General features: G+C 38.7%; 1 protein-coding gene across 7 annotated transcripts; it reads left to right on the top strand.

Annotated features, from left to right (window-relative positions):
- Nucleotides 1-3,096: 3,096 nt before the first annotated feature.
- On the top strand, nucleotides 3,097-18,003 carry sh3tc2 (SH3 domain and tetratricopeptide repeats 2). Of its 7 annotated transcripts, XM_056769753.1 has the most exons (20): nucleotides 3,097-3,206; nucleotides 3,371-3,490; nucleotides 5,759-5,870; nucleotides 6,382-6,480; nucleotides 7,150-7,260; nucleotides 7,576-7,703; nucleotides 7,816-7,921; nucleotides 7,998-8,141; nucleotides 9,295-9,490; nucleotides 10,142-10,215; nucleotides 10,319-10,514; nucleotides 10,810-10,943; nucleotides 11,050-11,100; nucleotides 11,266-12,987; nucleotides 13,979-14,156; nucleotides 14,298-14,448; nucleotides 14,631-14,753; nucleotides 14,928-15,078; nucleotides 16,799-16,995; nucleotides 17,217-18,003. In XM_056769753.1, exons 3-20 carry the CDS (start codon nucleotides 5,846-5,848, stop codon nucleotides 17,715-17,717), a joined length of 4,287 nt encoding a protein of 1,428 aa, XP_056625731.1. In that variant the 5' UTR covers nucleotides 3,097-3,206; nucleotides 3,371-3,490; nucleotides 5,759-5,845; the 3' UTR covers nucleotides 17,718-18,003. The 7 variants fall into 7 exon arrangements, with proteins under 7 accessions (XP_056625731.1, XP_056625733.1, XP_056625736.1 ...); XM_056769755.1 differs by lacking the exon at nucleotides 5,759-5,870 and having other exon boundaries at nucleotides 3,098-3,206; nucleotides 6,382-7,260; XM_056769758.1 differs by lacking the exons at nucleotides 3,097-3,206; nucleotides 5,759-5,870 and having other exon boundaries at nucleotides 3,261-3,490.
- The last annotated feature ends 348 nt before the right edge of the window (nucleotides 18,004-18,351 follow it).

The following is an 18,351-nucleotide window of genomic DNA, read 5'->3' as shown; positions in this document are numbered from 1 at the left end:
CTTTTAAATCTCTATTTAAGTTATTTATTCTTATTTAATAATTGTAAGAGGTATCCATACCCAGCCAATTATATCTTAGTGTCATTTTGATTTTATTGCGTCATCACAACATGCTTTGTAAGATTTGAAGATGGGCTTCAACCAAAATCTAAAAATGATTAAAGTATCTCAAAACATTTAGGATTTAACGATTGTGTTAAAGGATGGCGTTTTTCGGGGTGAGACGATGTTAGATGCACTCTTTTCATGTATTTATACATGTTTGGTCATTGCACGGTACATAGACTTAGTTATTATTGCCAGCCTGTCATAGATTAAGTTAATAATCTTATTGTATTGTTTACCTAACAAGCCATGGACTTGAGATAAAAAGTAAAGTCGATTCTGCTTTGATTTTCTGTTAGTTTTATTTTTCTAAAACAGCTTATCGTGTATAGTCTTTTGATCTAGACGTCCATGTTAGAAAGATATGAAGGATATGTTCACTGACCTTATTATTAACACACTTATAACCAAATTACTATCACATCCCAGTTTTTCATCAATGATTTGATACTGTATTCGTTTCAATGACAGTCTCTGAAGGGTAGAAGCAATTGGGATAGCATAAGTACAACAAAAGCATAAGTGCAATCAAAAAAAGAAGACTCATATAACCTAACACAGTATACAGAACCAGTCATTCATTCATTTTTTTATAGAAGTATAGAAGAAAATAGAGTCAGAACAGATAAGTCAGATGTTGTCGGAAGAGATGCGTTTTCAGACATTAGTTAAAGATGGCTACAGAATCTGCAGATCTTGTAGCAGCAGGTAGATCATTCCACATAGGTGGAACAGTTTTTCAATTTTCATGTGTTTTACTTTAAACGTACACTAGTAGGCGCTGTTTCATTACACACCACAGAAGATTGAATCTCAACCTTGTACATACTAACCTGACATGTAATCACCTCTTTCTGAAAATTTTATTTTATTATGCCCAGTAATACATAAGTATGAATAACTTAATGCCAGTGCTTATTAGAAATGTATTAGACCACATTCGCCTGTTTATACTTTGTTCTGCACAACATAAATTCATAGACCCATATGTGCTCCATAAAGAAAAACAGGGTCCTGTGCTTTTGAAGAGAGAGACAGTCTTAATAGGATTCAACAGGAAGTCTATTAGTGTTTTCTGTGTTCTATCCCAAAGGCTGTGCATTTTACTTTTCCATTACTGTCATGTGTATACAGAAACAAAAGCCAAGAGGAAACAGCACAATGGAGGGATGTGACAGACGCCACTTGCGTTCTTCATTTCTTCCTCTTTCTGTCTCTCTATGTCTTTTTTCTGCCTTTTCTCTTTGCCTGACCATGCAGTGCTTTCAGCCTGACACAGTCGGATATTTTGACAGGGCCATAAGGTTAGTGTATGAGATAGACAGCGCAGACAGTCAGCATTCTTCTGCCTGTCATAGCATCAGCATTTTATTGGGAATAGACAGTCTTTCTCTCTCGTCAGCTGCAAAAGTCGACACCTACTATCTGTGTGATATGAATACTCCTCATGTAACCAGGGCCAACTCCGGTTGGTGGAGGTAACCAGGCCCTGTGATGAGACTAGATGCCTAAAGTAGACGTATCTTTAAACTGATGGTGTATGGCAACTGGGGCTACATTTGTCCCAGGACACTTGAATTTTAGTGGGGGGCCTGTTTTTACATAGAATATGTGGAACACATAATAATATTTTTAATCACAGTTTAATCTTGAAACAGGGCCATTCTACTAAATGATTGGATATAATCTTTATCACCACACTATATCCAGCACATAGTTGCTATAATAAATAGTTGTGATTTCACTTATGAACAGTGACTTTCGAAAGACTATTCATCCGTGGTATAGTTAGTCACAGAATTTTATAAGCTAAGCTTTGATTTTACGACGTTTGTAAATCTTTACTGAAGTGCACTCTGTACCATGAATGAGTGTTTTCAACGGATGCAGAGGGCCGAGCAGCTAGTCAGAGGCATTGGATATACCATTGTGTTGAAATATGACAGAGTCCACAACAACAGGAAGTTGCTCTTCCTAAGGGCATCGGTGCAAAGGGGTACCGGAATGTTCTCTTGTACTGCCTCCCCTGCGTGCACTGCCCCAGGATACAGTAACTTACAAGCCAAGCTTTATAGGCAGTTTATTAGGTTTCGCTACATAAAAACAAAATGTCATAAAGACCTTTTGAATAATAATAGTACAAAGAGATACAGATTGGAATATTTATGCGGACATATAGCCAACATACTCTAGGTTAAAACTGTAACCATTAAAGGTCCACCTTTAAGACACATAACCAGATGGCTCCAACAGCATACATCATGATTTTCTCTTATTATTTGTTTTAAAATTGTCACGACTACCTGGCTCACAGTAGCAATGATATAAGGGAGACCACACCGTTTGTAAAGTTAAACCAAAATTAATTTATTAAACATTAAATTATACAATGTAATTATAATTTAAATCATTACATGTATAAAAGTCAGTAAATGAGAAGCACAAAAGAAAACAAATCAAAAGTGTAGTGAAGATCAGTACAATGTATAGACTATGTGTAATGCTATTAACCCAGATCATCTGAGCCCTGTGTGTCAGGAATTAGCAACACTGTAGTAACATTTGCTCTCAAGGTGAATTTAGTAGCACAACAATAGTCTGTTCTGGTTTATATTTAACTAAGGTAAACTCAAGAAATGAGCTGACCCAAGGCTCCTCAGTCTGTTATCTGCACTTTTGATGATGAAGCACTGGAGGTTCTTGGAAAAATAAATAATCAATTAAAGAAGATTTAAAATCCTTATTGCTATCTGTACCGAGTGAATGATGGGAATGCACAAACACGAGTCTGGATATTGTGTCTAAGGCACCCTTGGAATGTGAGCAAGAGGGCGTATCTCACGCCCTGTATTGAGTTTGATAGTGACTCTAGTTGCGTTTTCTTATGATGCATGAAAAACAAGTCTTACCAGATGGATTACAGTGCGATCTGTCAAAGGAAAACATTCCTTCCATTTTTGCACATGTTCAAAGAAATGACTTGCATTCATGACTCCTTATGACCAAGTAAGATTGGCTGAGCCATTGACTGGTTGTTTCTACTCTGCTTTGATGGTTTTCCAACACCCTGCTGACCTGACCCAGAGTTTAACAGGACGGGGGTAAGAGGGCTAGACTCAGAGTGAGGGAGAGAGGGAGAGAAAGAACCATATCATTTGGGGAGGAGTTAACATACTTCCCTAAGCGAAAGCTCTAAACACATGCCACAAGGGCATACACACACAAGTTCATACACACACCTTCTGGTGTATTCTCTCTCTTACAGGAGTTTTACACGGGATAATGACAGTTAGTTTGAGTCGGTGTGACCAGTCAGTGTCACCAACTCCTCAGAACACAGAGTGACAGAGGTGCGAGCTCACAGTCGGGAGTCAACGGGACAGAGGTATGCCCTCACTCTCTCAAAGGCAAATGTGTTTTGGTTAGAATATAGTGTTTGTGTGTGTGTAACTGTGTGATTAGTCGAAATTGTTCCATAAATATATTTTACAGTTTCTGTAAAAGAAGGTCAAGTTGTTTGACAAACAGTACATTTACTTTTTGAACTTGAGATGGTTGTCTTCTTTTCTATCTCTTTGTGTTTCTCTCAAACTGTTGATTATTTACTTCCTCTTACTGCCAAAAGCTTTATTACTGACTGGGTTTGAGAACTTGTTATTCACCCTATTTAATTAATAGCAACAGCGGGCACAGCTTGGGCTCTGGAGGGAGTCGTTCTAAACTTAGAGTCAATAGCCCTTACTCGTGTTACACGTTTCCCTGTTCTTTTCACTGACAGCCACACACACTGAGCCAGTAACCTACAAAAAAAATGCTCTACTTCTCCGTTAAATTTATGAGCCATAAGGACATTTCATGAGGCTGTGTTGTCCTTAAGAATATTCTTAAAATATGACTTTATTGAATAAAGTTATTAATGTTGGTATCTGCTCTCTGAAGATGTACTTTGGTAGTCTTTGCAGTAGCACTGTATGGTCTGGTGTTCCCACTGTAAAATATTATCTGATGTGAGATAATGAAGAAAATGCGTTTAAATTTGAGTTGAATATGAAGAGAGATGCTGTGAGTGTTAAGGAGCTGTGCTGAGAAATGCCTCCTTGCTGTTTACAGCTGTTCAGACTCATGGGATCATCACAAATTGAATTAGAATCTGACTGAGTCCTCTCTGTACCGAACTCTGAGATGATCAGCATTATTCTGTAGAGATAAGGATCCTCTTTATGCACTTAAGACAGGGAAACACATTCAGTGGGGTTTTAGACAAGGAGAGACTATTTAACACACTATAAGGATTTATGAATATGATTTGAATGTGCAAAATATTTTACATCATACTCATTTGGATATTTTTCCATAAAACTTCATGTGTTGCATATACATCTACTTTTTTTCACTTCATGCATTCCCAGGGAATTAAACGCATTCTTAGCTGCTTTAAAGATAGTTCACCCAAAAATGAAAATTCTGTGCTGAAATACCCTCTAGTCATTTCAAAAGTCGTATGGCTTTCTTTTTTCCGTAGAACACAAAAGAAGATATTTAAAAAAAATGTTACCTGGCACCCACTTTGCGCATTGGTTTGTGTCCATACAATAGAAGTGAATTGGGGCCAGTGCTGTTCGGTTACAAACTTTCTTCAAAATATCTTCTTTTGTGTTCTACATAAAGAAAGTCATACAAGTTTGAAATGACATAAGGGTGAATAAATGCATGACAGAATTACAATTTTTGGATGAACTATTACTTTACATTGAACTTGGCTTCACAAACAATTTTAAGGTGAAATGACTTTTAAAGGCAAAAAAATGTATTATGAATTTTAAAAGATACTCTACGATGCCATAGATGCATATGGCATAAAATAACCATTTTTGGCTGAATGGTTCCAGAAAGAACCTTTACCATCCGAAGAACCTTTCTGTTTCACTTTTTTGTACCATCCTATAACGTTTTATATATTATAAAAAGTAAGAAGGAAATGGTTCTTTTAAGACCCTTGGTGAACCAAAAATGGTTGTTTTATTGCATCGCTATGAAGAACCTTTTGTAGCACCTTTTTTTAAAGAGATGAAAGGCTGCATTTTAAGAATTTACTGTAACTTACCAACTTCCCACTGATGGAAAATGACGTAGAAAAGAAGTGATGATGGCAAGATACTTATGCTAGTACAACAAAAGAGAACAAACCTCAAGTCAGAGTAGAGTTAAGCACCGGTTTATTCAACTCCAACATGTTTATTTGTTATTGTGAGCAAGTTTCTCACTGGGCCTGTTGTGTCCGTATGTCAGCAATGCGAGAATGCTGCTGCTCTCGCTTTCCAGAAAAGCCCTGGCACAGAGAGGCACTGACAAACCCACACAAACATGCTAGCAGCACAGAGTGCTCCACTCATCCGCGGAGCGGACGCAGACAGGAAGAGAGAGAATGATATTGATGGAAGTTTAGAGAGCGTGCGTTTTATGTACAAGGCAAGGGGAAGATGGATAGGAAGACAGAGAGGGAGAGAGAGGGAGATGAGCGACTCCATCAATAACGGTCCATGGAGTTAAAGTGGATCTGTCTTCTAGCGGGCACTATTGAAGCTGGCTGTACACATCATGGCATGCTGCTGTTGTCCTGTTCCGTGCCTCAGAAACTGCTTCTTGTTTTCAGGTTGGTCTCATCCTGGCTTTCATAGATTTGTGCCATGAGAAGAAAGAGTAACTTTGACAGGGAGACATCACAGTGTTTCTATCAGTCATGGGTAATAGATTTATCCATGAAGGTAATGCTGGATGTGCACCTCCCTTGTGTGATGGTTTGTGTGTTTTTGTCTCTGTTCTGATCGCCTGTTGTGACCAAATTTGTACTGTTGTTGTTGTTGTTGTTTTTGTTGTCGTGTGAGTTATGATACATATTATTTTTGGTTGTATGATTTTAGATAATATACTATTAAGCTGTTAACTAATAAATAGCAAATGGATAGATTGTATTAATTTGATGGTCCCTGAGTATTTCCAATACTGCACGTCGATGAAGTCAAGCAAGGTTTCAGGACGATTCTTATGAGGGCCAACGTGTTTGTCATTGTTTGCATGCGCACATTGTTCTTTCACATTTCAGTCTGTGTTATGCCGGCATGAGGGCTGTTATTATGTCTCGTTCTCCGTTCAGGTAATGACATGTTCCTCCGGTTCGTCGTCAGACCGATTCCACATTTACCCTAAAAGCTTCTGCTTATTTCTCATGTAGTTAATTTAATAACAATCCCTTAACATCCCACTCCCTTTCAATAGCGATATCACCTGCTGAGCTTGATGCCTTATGGAATGACCCTCCATACACTTTAGCAGCCGTCAGTGAGCTCTTTCCACCCAATGACATCATGACAGCTGGTAAGATGACTTCTTGAGTAAACCGTGAGACAATCACAAAGTTTTAGTTATGGCGCTTTACAGTAAGGTTTTGGTTATTAACATACTGTAATGTCACTAATGCTGAACCTTATTGTAAAGTTCTACTGTTTTAGTATATTAGACTATAGATTACCTTCTAATATCATAAAGGTTTTTATCAACTTATAAAATGTTGAGCTACATAAATGTTGTACTAAGAAACTGTTTGGAACATCCTTTCCTTTCAATGGACAAAGCTGGGAAAGTCATAACTATCCGGAAATGAGAAAGGGGCTATTATTTAAGCATTCAGGCTGATATTTATAGACCCATTATGATATGGTCTGCACTTCCTGTTTATGAGCCGAGGCTTAAGAGATTGTAAATGTATCCCTGATTATATTATTAAGAAACATGCTAATTGTATCAATATCATGTTTTGAATAGTAAAACTATATTAACATGGAAGGAACACACATCAAGTATCCTTAATAATCCTTAACTCTCTAATTTGCCATAGGCTAAGGTTTTTTATGAGTTATGTTAGTGTGACCGGAATAAATAACAGGTGGTTCTGAGGTTCTATTCAAATTACGGAACTACAAACCGACCACATGCACTCCAAAAAATTGTGTTTGACCCCAGTTTCCTTTGTTTTGCCATTTGGAGATGAGGAAGCGGAGGCAGAGGTGGAGGCTGAAGGCAGAGGGAGTAACTGGAGTAGGAAGGAGGCATTGAGCGGAAGCAGCACCATATCTTCAGGAGAGCGTTTTTCTCCAGGTATTCGCAGACCTGTGTGGAAACGATGGCGGCCTTCTCTATAATGGCCTTTAATGGCTACACTCATTAAGCACACCCTATTGACTAATGCCAGACTTCCTTTAATGTGTACACTTAGTCTAATCTCTTCTCTAATGGTATGTTTTTAGCCATGCGGTCATTGCTGCTACTGTAAAAAAATCTTGTTGCCATATTTTGAGAAGTATCACACCCTACGCCACAAGAGCATACAGTAAATGTTAGTTTTAATGTGATGGATAGATGGATCTGGATTTGTGATGTATACTTAACTCAGCTCCTATTTTTGTCTTGGAGATCTCGTTTTATTATTCAGCGGTAGGCGACGATCTAGTGTCCAGCCGGATGTTAAGCTTCAGGAGGCGTTACGCACCAGACTCAGGGTTGTAGAAAGCAGCAGCCAGGACGTCGCACATCTGTTCAAGGTCAGACACTGAAGTATCCTCAGGAATCATCCACTGGCACCATTGATGAACTTGTTACTATCGATTATTTCAGTCTTTATTCAATCATGGTGATTGTTGATGCCGCACACAGGATCTTTCTGCACGACTGGTGTCTGTTCATGCTGAGAAGGACAGCTTTGTCATCACTTTCAAGACCATTGAAGAGATCTGGAAGTTCTCTACTTATTTGAAACTAGGTTAGTATCAATACATATAATGAAACAGGTTTTTGTGAATCTGATGGAATATAATGGTTGCTCTATTGTAATTCAGGATACGTGGCAAGATGTCTTGAGAACTTTCTGTGTGACCAGTTATTGTGGCTGGACCCTGTGTTGCTCTGTGATGTGGAGATCTGTGTGACAGTGGATGAGGATCACTTAGCTACTATTTACCTCGGACTCCTGACACAGGAAGGTAAGGACTTATCGCATCTCGCAGGCGATTAAGAATCAATAACATCGCCTTTAAAGGGATAGTTCACCCCAAAATGAAAATTGTGTCATCGTTTACTCCCCTTCAAGTTGTTCTAAGTATGTATACATGTCTTAGTTCTTAAGAACCCAGAGAAAGATATTAAGAAGAATGATTATAACCAGACAGATTTTCCCTCCCATTGACTCCAACAGTTTTAAGAAATACTTTTTTATTTTTTTGTTATGTTGAACACAAAATAATACATTTTGAGGAATGAAGAACAGGAAACAGTTCTGGGGCACCTTTGACTACCATTGTATTTTTTCCTACTACGGTAGTCAATGGACGGCAAAATCTGTCTGGTTATAATCATTCTTCCAAATATCTTTCTCTGTGTTCATAATAACAAAGACATTTATACAGATTAGGAACAACTCAAAGGTGAGTAAATAATGACATGATTGTGATTTTTGGGTAAATTATCACTTTAAGGGTGAGTTAATGATGACAGAACGTCATTTTTGGGTGAACTTTCCTTCTAACCAGACAGCAACTACAAGGACAGATTTACATGTTGTTCTTCGGCTCTTAAGTCCACTATTGAAAGACTGCAAAGACTGCTCTGTATTCTATTTAGAGGTCACATTAGGAAACAATATAGGATAAAAATGTGACTGCCGACTCATTGTTTTCAAAGATCTTTTTCTGTTTGTAGACACAACATTGCCTTGAATTTTGTTTGCATATGAAATATCTGTCTTCCGTGAATCATTCAACAACTTCATTCATATCAAAGACTGGCTTTTCATGATTGTAGGATTTATTCAAAACAGTAATGATAAAGTTATCTGGCATTAGTCCCAGGATTGTGTAATCCCTGTAAAAAAAATAACATCAATTTATGGAAGACACTGTTCGGCTAATCCTTGACATATGAAAACATTTGTTTTATTAACTGTATATCACTTTCAGAACCTTAAGAATCCACAATGAGCTTTTTACACTTCATTTAAAAGAAAACATGAGTTAAGGAGAAATCTGTTTTAGACAGAATAAATGGTGATTGCGATTAGAAAGAAGCCAACAGAGAGATATGAAATAAGAACAGATAGTGAATATGAAAGCAGTTGAATGGTCTCATAACTGTTTGCAGGAACATTCTGTGCCAAGGCTTTAGGCAACAGTGATTGCAGAGAGGATGAAGATGAGCTGACTTACACGAGGAATGATCTGATCATGGTGAAAGACATTGGTCAAGAGCCCATGTGGGAAGGAACACAGCTGTCCACAGGCAAACATGGTCAAGTGCCCCTGCATGATACGCAACCTCTCCCTTATCCATTTTATCAGTAAGTCAAACTGGCATCCTAATACACATTCTTACAATGTACAATGTGTACTCAACTAACCCTTTGCAATGCTGCCCCCCTTTTGCTATGTCCAACATCAGCCAAAGCGCTCCCACTACACTGAATAGTATATATCGTGAAATAATCATTTCAGGAAAAAATTACGTGTACTTTCAGCCAGAAAAATGCATTTGAGGTGTATATTTAGGATGTGAAAGTGACTTGGAATTAAGTTAACAAAATTTTGCACGGATCATGTAGGATCAGTTTGTAAGGGAAAACTCTGGACAAGTCTTCTTGTATGAGTCTGTTTCAAGAAGTCTTTATTGTTGTACATTATGACAACTAAGATTCATTTTTAGCTGGGATCATTGTTTTACGGTGTGACGGCCTGCAACAATCGCGAAGGACTTTTTAAAACCGGATAATGTGCAGCCAGTTCAACTGTTTGGTTTGATTATCGGACAAACTGGCGAATAGCAACAGGGGGTGCATAATATCGCTGTTATGATTGATCCGTCGCCTGTCAATCAAACTCCACGCCGAGGGTCAATTGACTGGTCACTACTTTGCTCGAAATATTTTTATTCTACTATGTTTGAACATAAAATTATATGGGTTGGCAATACAAAAAGTGTGTTTGTTCTGTAGGTGGTTTCTTAAGAAGTATCCAGGCAATGCAGGAGGGATCTCGGTTACAGAAAGCCTCTTTGATCATTCTATTGGTGAGGTTCTTGATACGCATTCCTAAACACAACCTTTCTATTTAAATCACAAACAACTTTTGGTGTAACAATAAATGTGTGCTTTCTTTTACCTTCCTTTTAGTGGTGGGGACGTGTGTGGCAATAGTGGACCATTACCCGGTGGTTAAAGATGAGCTGCATTTACACCAGGGCGACATTATCAAGATCGAGGGATTTCTTTTCCATTCTGTGAACATATTTATAGGAAAACAACTCACCAGTGGAGAGATGGGCTTTGTTCACTTGGCCCATGTAAAACCGGAGAATATAAAACCTCTGTAAGTAAACAGTTAATGAAATTTTTTAATATTTACAGATTTGTGTGCTCAACATCTATGTTTTGTAAAACTATTTATCTGACGTGTCTCTCAGCGACCCTGACATATCAGATGAAAGCATCCAGCCGGCAAACACTGTTTTATTCTGTTGACCTTTGCTGAATGTGCCTCTGTCTAGCTGGTGGCGATGCAGGAATTGGAAGGCGGGGCTTGCTGAAGTTATGTGATGATGTGATGAAGAGATTCGAATGAGAGTCATGTGGTTGATAATGTTGCTTTTGTTGGACTCTCACAGCAATGGACAATTGGTCTTTCTGAGTGAGGAGGAAAGGGCAGCACTGTGTAAACTTAACCCGTGCTTTGAGTCCTGCCAGTCTGATGTGATGGGGAATCTCTTCTACTCTGACATAAGCACTGTGTACAGATTAGGTAAGAGATGATCCATTGCCTCTCTGGGAGATACCCTTAGATTTGGACACAATGATGTTATTGTCATTTGTTGATAATGTTTATAACTTTACTTTTTATATTGCAGACAGACTGGATGACTCTGATTTCACTTATATTAGAAACCATCCAAAGTCAGGTAAGCCATTTCAAAAGGGATTGTTCGTCAAAAATATGAACATGTCACCAAGTAAATATGGACTTTTATCTGCTCCTATAAATGTCTTAACAATTTATCTTATGTAATTTCTACTAAACAATTGTGTAGTAATCAAAATTTTCATCTTTACTGTGTAACCTACAGAGCAGAAAACACCAGTAGAAAATCCAAGAAAGAGTACCATATCAGAAAAGAGTGACACAACTCCCTACAACTCTTCTCCACGGCCGTCATTCTACGCCTCTCGGGATCATCTCGAGAGAGATGCCGAAGTGCTCCCGTTTAGCCTGGAGGACACCTTCCGAGAGATGGATGAATATGAGGAAGATCCTCTAACTTTCATGGATGAGGGTATCTGGGAGGCTGATGAAGCAGAGATGGCTGACCCAATCCTGACCTTCCTAAACCTGGAACATTTTCAGGACTCATTGGAGACTCTTTATGACCTCCGATACTCTTTCCTGGACGCTGTCTTCAGTGGTCTTTCAGAGGACGAGGTTCTTCAGCATTTGGAAAACTTGCGAGAAGTAGCTAAGAAAGGCAGGATGCTGTGGGCCCATCGGCGAGCCTGCTTCCTCCTAGGCAGGCTCTCCGCCAAGAAGCTGAAATTTTCCCAGGCGCGAGTATATTTTGAAGAGGCATTGAAAGTGCCTGTTAATGGTTTTGATGATGAACCACTTTTGATTGCCCTGTACATCAATCTCACCGCTGTTTATCTGAAACAGAAGATGATGGACAAGTTGCGATTAACCCTGGAGAAGGCCAGTGCACTGATCCTGTGTCTTCCATGCCACAACTTCTGCTCCGCGGATGAGTTTGAGCTCCTCAATCCTATCATGCACAAAGCCATAATCGAAAAGGACAAGTACCTTGAAGCTCGGACATGCTACCTCTGCGTGTCACTCTTTCTTCGCCTGAGGAAAGTAGAGGATGCTTTGCCGTTCGTTGAGAGACTTCAGTTTCTTACCATCACTTTGTCTGCTGATGAAGAGAGACCTATTGCCCCAGTTGATCTTAACTGGATGCTGTGCAGGCTGTATCATAAAAAATATTTGCCCTATCTTACACTAGCCTCTATAAGCCTGGACTCAGAACAAGAACATTCATTGGACGATGCATTCCAGAAAATTGAACTCTTTATTAAAAACTCAGCCAGACTCAATCCCCACTGGAAGGAAAATACCTCAGTGCCTCCTGCACAGGTTGTGGTTTACCTTCAGCAGGCCTTGTCCATAGCTAGCCAAGGGAAAGATCTGAAGACTCAAAGATATCTTTGCATTTGCCTGGCTGGTGTTTACCAGCAGCATGGAGCTCTAGAAAAAGCTGTGCCTTTTGCCCACCAGGCGGCCCGGGCGGGGAGGAAAATAAATGAGGAGGAGGGCTTTGAGGCATCTATACTACTGGCCTGGCTTTTGGTTCTAACGGAGGAACCCGAAAAAGCCCAGTCCACCCTGTATCCATTGCTCAACTCTTTGAATGAAACAGACAGTCCGGCACAGCGTGGGGTGGTCTACAACCTCCTAGCCCTGTGCTTCCGCAAACAGGGAAGAGTTCAAGAGGGTGCCAAAAACTTCCATTGCGCCTTGCAGATTTCCAGAGAGAATGGGAACAAGAGGAATGAAGCGCTGGCCCTGGCTAACATGGGTTGCTTGTGTCTGTCTGTAGGGGCTTCTACCCTGGCAGAATGTTTTCTGCTAAATTCCCTACAACTCTACCAGTTTCTCTCAGAGAGCCCCACGGACGAGGAGCACGTCCAGACTCTTCTGTGGCTGGGCAGGAGCTTCAAGGACAGAGGAGGGAGTCAGGAAGTCAGGCTGTGCTATGAGATGGGTCTACTTATTGCCATTAATGCCAAAAATTTGCACAGTGAGTATAACAAGATAAAAAAAAATTCTGCTTGTATTTTTAGGAACATATTCTGGAGTTGCATTATGAAAGTTGATCCTGGTGTACTCATTAAGTCAATGTTTTAAATCTGGTCAGTGGCAGGGAAAGAGTTACTTGCGGGATGTCACCTACATAATTCCTAAATAATGCCAGAACGTCTTTAAAAATAAACTTCAACCACGCATTCCTAATATCAGAATCCGAAGGAAGCGACTGTGTTCTTCCACAACCAGGAGGTGCACAATATTTTTCATGTTTGTTGCTTGGTCGGTCTAAATAAAAATAACAGTAAAATAAGTCCTCACTTTTGCACATATGACACGGGGCTAGCCGCTCTCGAGAGCCCTTCGCTAAAGTGATAGGCTTGCCAGATCTTCACAGAAAAAAGAAGAAAATAAAGACAAGATGAAAGATAACCTTAAAAATCAAATAGTTTATATTTTTTTACAAAAAATCTCAAAATCTGCTACTGACCGTTTATTAAGACCTAAGAGCCGCGCTTTTGTGATCTACAACCAAACAACAAGCTTAAAATGGCAACACTGCAAATCAGCGTATCAGCGGTTTAGTTTAAACTGACGATCAAAACAAAACTTTAGCTGAAAAATATGTCGCTATGGTTACCAGTTTGTCAATCATCACAAATGTGGGAGTCTGCACTATGTGTTCATGGCTTAAGCCAATCGCGAACCAGTGGGCGGGGCTAGAGAAGTCGTCAATGATAATCTTCTGTCAAGGTGGTGACGACATTGATAGGTTCATTCCAGGACATGCTGTTCGCTGGGCCTGGTGTCAATAAAAATTGTAATTTCAGTAACAAGGACAACTTCAGTTCTCAGACTTATGATTGAATACGATAAGGTTTCATTTAAAATATATTTAATGTAAGCTCATATTCAAATGTATTTCTTAATTCATGACACCTTTAATTCTGGTAATGTGAATAATAATAAAAATATTTCACCTGCAGGTCAGATGGTTGTGGCAAATGTTCTAAGTCGTCATTATGCTGACTTGCTGCTATACGGACAGTGTATTGTTTACTATGAGCATTGTGTGGGGCTATGCAGAACTCTAAAAAACAAAAAACTAGAAGGAGAATATCTGGAGATGCTCAGCACCCTCTATCTCTCATTAAACACAGAGAAGTAAGAGCTACACTGTACATTACACATAACGTAAGCGGCACAAGTGCATTATGACTGTATACTTTTTAGTGTTTGAGTGTTACACATTGCAAATGGGCCAGTTGGTATTTCCACGATTGTAATGTAGAAAAACCATTGTAGGTCTTCAAGGAAGTCTCTTGATTACTCAAAGCAAAGCTTAAGGATCTCCATAGATCTGGGGAAAAGACAGGAAGAGTCTGAGACGTGGCTGCAGGTGGGCCGTATCTACTATCTGATCCATGAGGATGAGCTGGCTGACATGTACCTTCAGGTAAAATAGGACAGATGTTAATTATTGTTCAGCATTATCATTTTACATATCTGAACAGTAATATGGAAAGACTAATCTTTATATGAATCATTATTGGTAATCCTTAAAGTAAAACTATTACATTATCATATATATTATCTGCTGTTTTGATAACCGTTTTCTCCATAAACAAATGTTTACAGGCAGCAGTAAAGACAGCCCTGAAGATGAATGATCCATGCTTTGCTATGAGCATTTATGAGGAGGCGGGAGATGTGTTTTTCAAGGGACACAGAAACCGCCTAGCTGCTCTACCTTTTTTCAGGGTATGCTTCACCTTGATTTCACAACAGATATTATTAGGATACACATAACTCTAAATCACGTTAATAATCCCTCTTTTAAATAAATGATGATGGAGTTGAGTTATGGAAATGTGTACTGTGTAACTAAGTATGGTTTTATTCAGCTTAAAAGTTGATGTACTTTTTTTAAACAAGGATGGGAGTCTGCCGTTTGCCCGCAGTATTAATGATGTGCACTCGGAGTTCAGGCTGTTGTGTAAACTCACAGAACTTCTAATGAAACACAAACAGTATGAAGAGGCTCTGCAATACGCCACACTCGCAGTTCAGGTCAGCACCACCACTGGTAAGACCTGTTACACTTCAACTCCTTGGTTTACAGTAAAATTATTTATAAACAAATATAATTTTACATTTTCTTGAATATGAGTTTTTGTAAGGATGTTATGGGAGTCTAAAGCTAATATATATTGAGTATGTTTAATCTATGAATGACAAGACAAATTAAAGGAGTAGGTCACCTTCAAAGTGAAAATGTTGTCCTCTTGTCATTTCAAACCTGTATGACTTTATTCTTCTGCAGAACACTAAAGAAGCTATATTAATAACAGAACAGCAAAGGCCCCTATTTACTTTTATTGTATAGACACAAAACCTATGCAAGTGAGGGCTAGTTAACAACATTCTTCAAAATATATTTTTTTGTGTTCTGCGGAAGAAACAAAGTAGTACAGGATTGTAATGACAAGAGGATGGGTTAATGATGACAGAATTTTCATTTTGAAAGTGAACTATTATTTTAAATGTGCCTGTGTGTGTAATTGTGACGTTACCTTGGTCTCTTTCTCCCCCTGCTGGAGGCACATTTCCTTTACAGGACTGAAGCTCTTTTTCGACAAATCTCCCCCTATTGTCCATAGCAATATTTGCAGGCCCCTGCACAATTTTTACCCAAACATATTCCAGAGCTTGGCATATATGATAAGATGACTGATAAGACACTAATCCATATATCCTTTGTATTTTAAATAATTTTAAGTCATCTCAATGCCCCTCGAGAGGTTGTTGAGGCTCCATCGTGGGCACGGTCCTGCTGTCAAACTAATTTCAACATTTAAAGTGATTGTTCAGCCAAAATGTTAAATCCTGTCATCATTTACTCACCCTCTTGTCATTAGAAACCTGTCTGACTTTCTTCCTTCTGCAAAACAATAAAGAAGATATTTTGAGAATGTTGGTAACCGATCAGCGCTGGCCCACATTCACTACTATATTATAGACACAAAACCAATGCAAGTTAATAGGAGCCAGTTAACAACATTCTTTAAATATCTTCTTTTGTGTTTTCCAGAAGACATAACAGGCTTCACATGACAAGAGGTTGAGTAAATGAGGACAGATTTTTTTTTTTGAGTGAACAATCACTGTTATCTTAACATTGAATACATTTAACATTATTTGAAAGGGGTTATACGGTGCAAAAACGTGTTTTTTCTGTGTCTTTGGTGTGTTATAAGTTGCCCATGCATGTATTAGACAAGTAAAATTGCAAAAATGTAAGTGTCGAAACAAAGGATGCATTCCATCTAAAAGCGAATGCTCACCCAGACCTGCCTGAAGCGCCTCGTGTAGCCGCACCCCCATAAAAAACTGGTAAACTCGTGGTATGATTTGACTAAGACCACCCAAATATATGTGCAAGTAAGGTGAGCGTACCTGTCAGCACAGTTGCTTTGGAATCTGATGGTCCAAATATGGTAAGAGGTGTTAGTTTCCGTCACACGCTTACAGTATTCAGTTTATCACTACGCACTGGTTAACTGGCCAATCACAGCACAGCGATGAGCTTCGTAAAAATCTGCACGTTTCAGAGAGGAAAATACAGTGTTTTACCTTAATCGTGTATACACACATGCATTACATCAGAAACAAACAATAATATTAGTTTTAGCCATGTCACACGACCCCTTTCATTTTCCTTTCTTCATTTCTCCAAGTTGAGCATAAATGTATGTGGAAATGTCATTTCCACAGCTCGCTATAAGTGCTATGTTTGTTTATTACAGATGTGCCTCTGAATGAGAGAGTGTCCTTCCATCGTCTTGCATCAGTGTACTTCTCTTTAGGGAAGTATGAGATGGCTGAAAACTACTACCTGAAGTCTCTTTCACTCTGCCCCATTGCACTGGAACATGCCATTGATGTTCGGTACAATGTTAAAGTGTACTGTAGACTGGCTGATCTGACCCTATACAAATTAAAGGTGAGAGCCTTTCCGTGCATGGATAATTATCCATTTTACATATTAAAAATAATAAACTTATATTTCTACATAAGTCTGAGACACATCAGTGCCTTTTGAATGAAAAAAACAGCAGAGCACATGTTTTAAATCAAAGCGACTGTTTAAAGACACAATTCTATTTGATAGCATCTGCTGTACAGATACATATCAAAGAATGTTCATTGGTATTTTTGCATCAGGATCCGTTTGATGCCATGGGCTACTTCCACTTGGCCCTGGCAGCAGCTCTGGAGGACAAAGAAAGCCTGAGTTCGCTGTACATCATCTACATGAAACTGGCAGAGATCCATGCCTACCACATGCCTGATGCAGAACTATGTAAGAGATACATGGACAGTGCACAGAATCTGAGAAGAGAACTGGCAGGATACTCTGACTCTACGGACACACAGGACCATGCAAATGCATACTGTGCTGAGTCTGTCGCTCAAACTAACACTGGCCTTTCACACTCCAGCATTGGTCCAGAATCCAGCACGACTAGCCTTATGATCCCTTCCCAGGGGGAGTCTGATTTCATGGTGTCTAACATCAGTCACAATGAAGACATGGACACCCGGTTTACAGAGAAAACAGACTCCGAGACTTCTGATCATACCAATCCAGAGACTAATTGTACGGATAATACAAACCACACTAATGGAAGTACATTGACGGAAGCTTTGACATTTGTAATATAGGAATGGTTTGGATGTGCAAGCATGCAGGATACACTTCAAGTTCTGTGCGACCAGTTGTTTATATTTGTGGGACATTTTAGCGTGTGTTCTTTCTGTTTTATTTTTCTTTTATTAAACATTTTCGGAATATATGTGCTATTGTGTTTAAAGATCTTATGATGATTTTGTATAATTGTAAATATGTATTTTTATCTATGTGTAAATATTTGTTCTAACTTTGTGAATCTGTTGTTAAATCAGTTTTTTCTTTATCCTGTCCAACTTTAATTAAAAATGAAAACTGTAAAAAAAACTTGTTTGCTTGCATGATTAATTTGTAATACATCAGTTTTACTACAAATACCATAATTAAATTATGGTGAGACTTTAATGAATCTATTGGTCTTATGGTTTTACTACAACAAATAAATAATTATGATTAATAATAGTCAAACTAAGTTTAATTATTGCAAGCGTTGGCATTTTAACTGCCTGTTTGGATTCTTGTGCTGGGGGCTTATACTGTTCAACCATAGCCCTATTTCACATGTATAAATGTTGTGGGATGTGAAATACATTTTAAAAAGAAATTCCAAGAATGAAGTGAAATATGTAATTGAAAACATGTGATAGCAGCATTATATATAACGTTAAA

Source organism: Triplophysa dalaica, chromosome 16 (assembly GCF_015846415.1).
Source record: "Triplophysa dalaica isolate WHDGS20190420 chromosome 16, ASM1584641v1, whole genome shotgun sequence".
Classification (NCBI taxonomy): domain Eukaryota; kingdom Metazoa; phylum Chordata; class Actinopteri; order Cypriniformes; family Nemacheilidae; genus Triplophysa; species Triplophysa dalaica.
The sequence above is the reverse complement of the archived record's forward strand: the minus strand, read 5'-3'. Positions and strand labels throughout refer to the sequence as shown.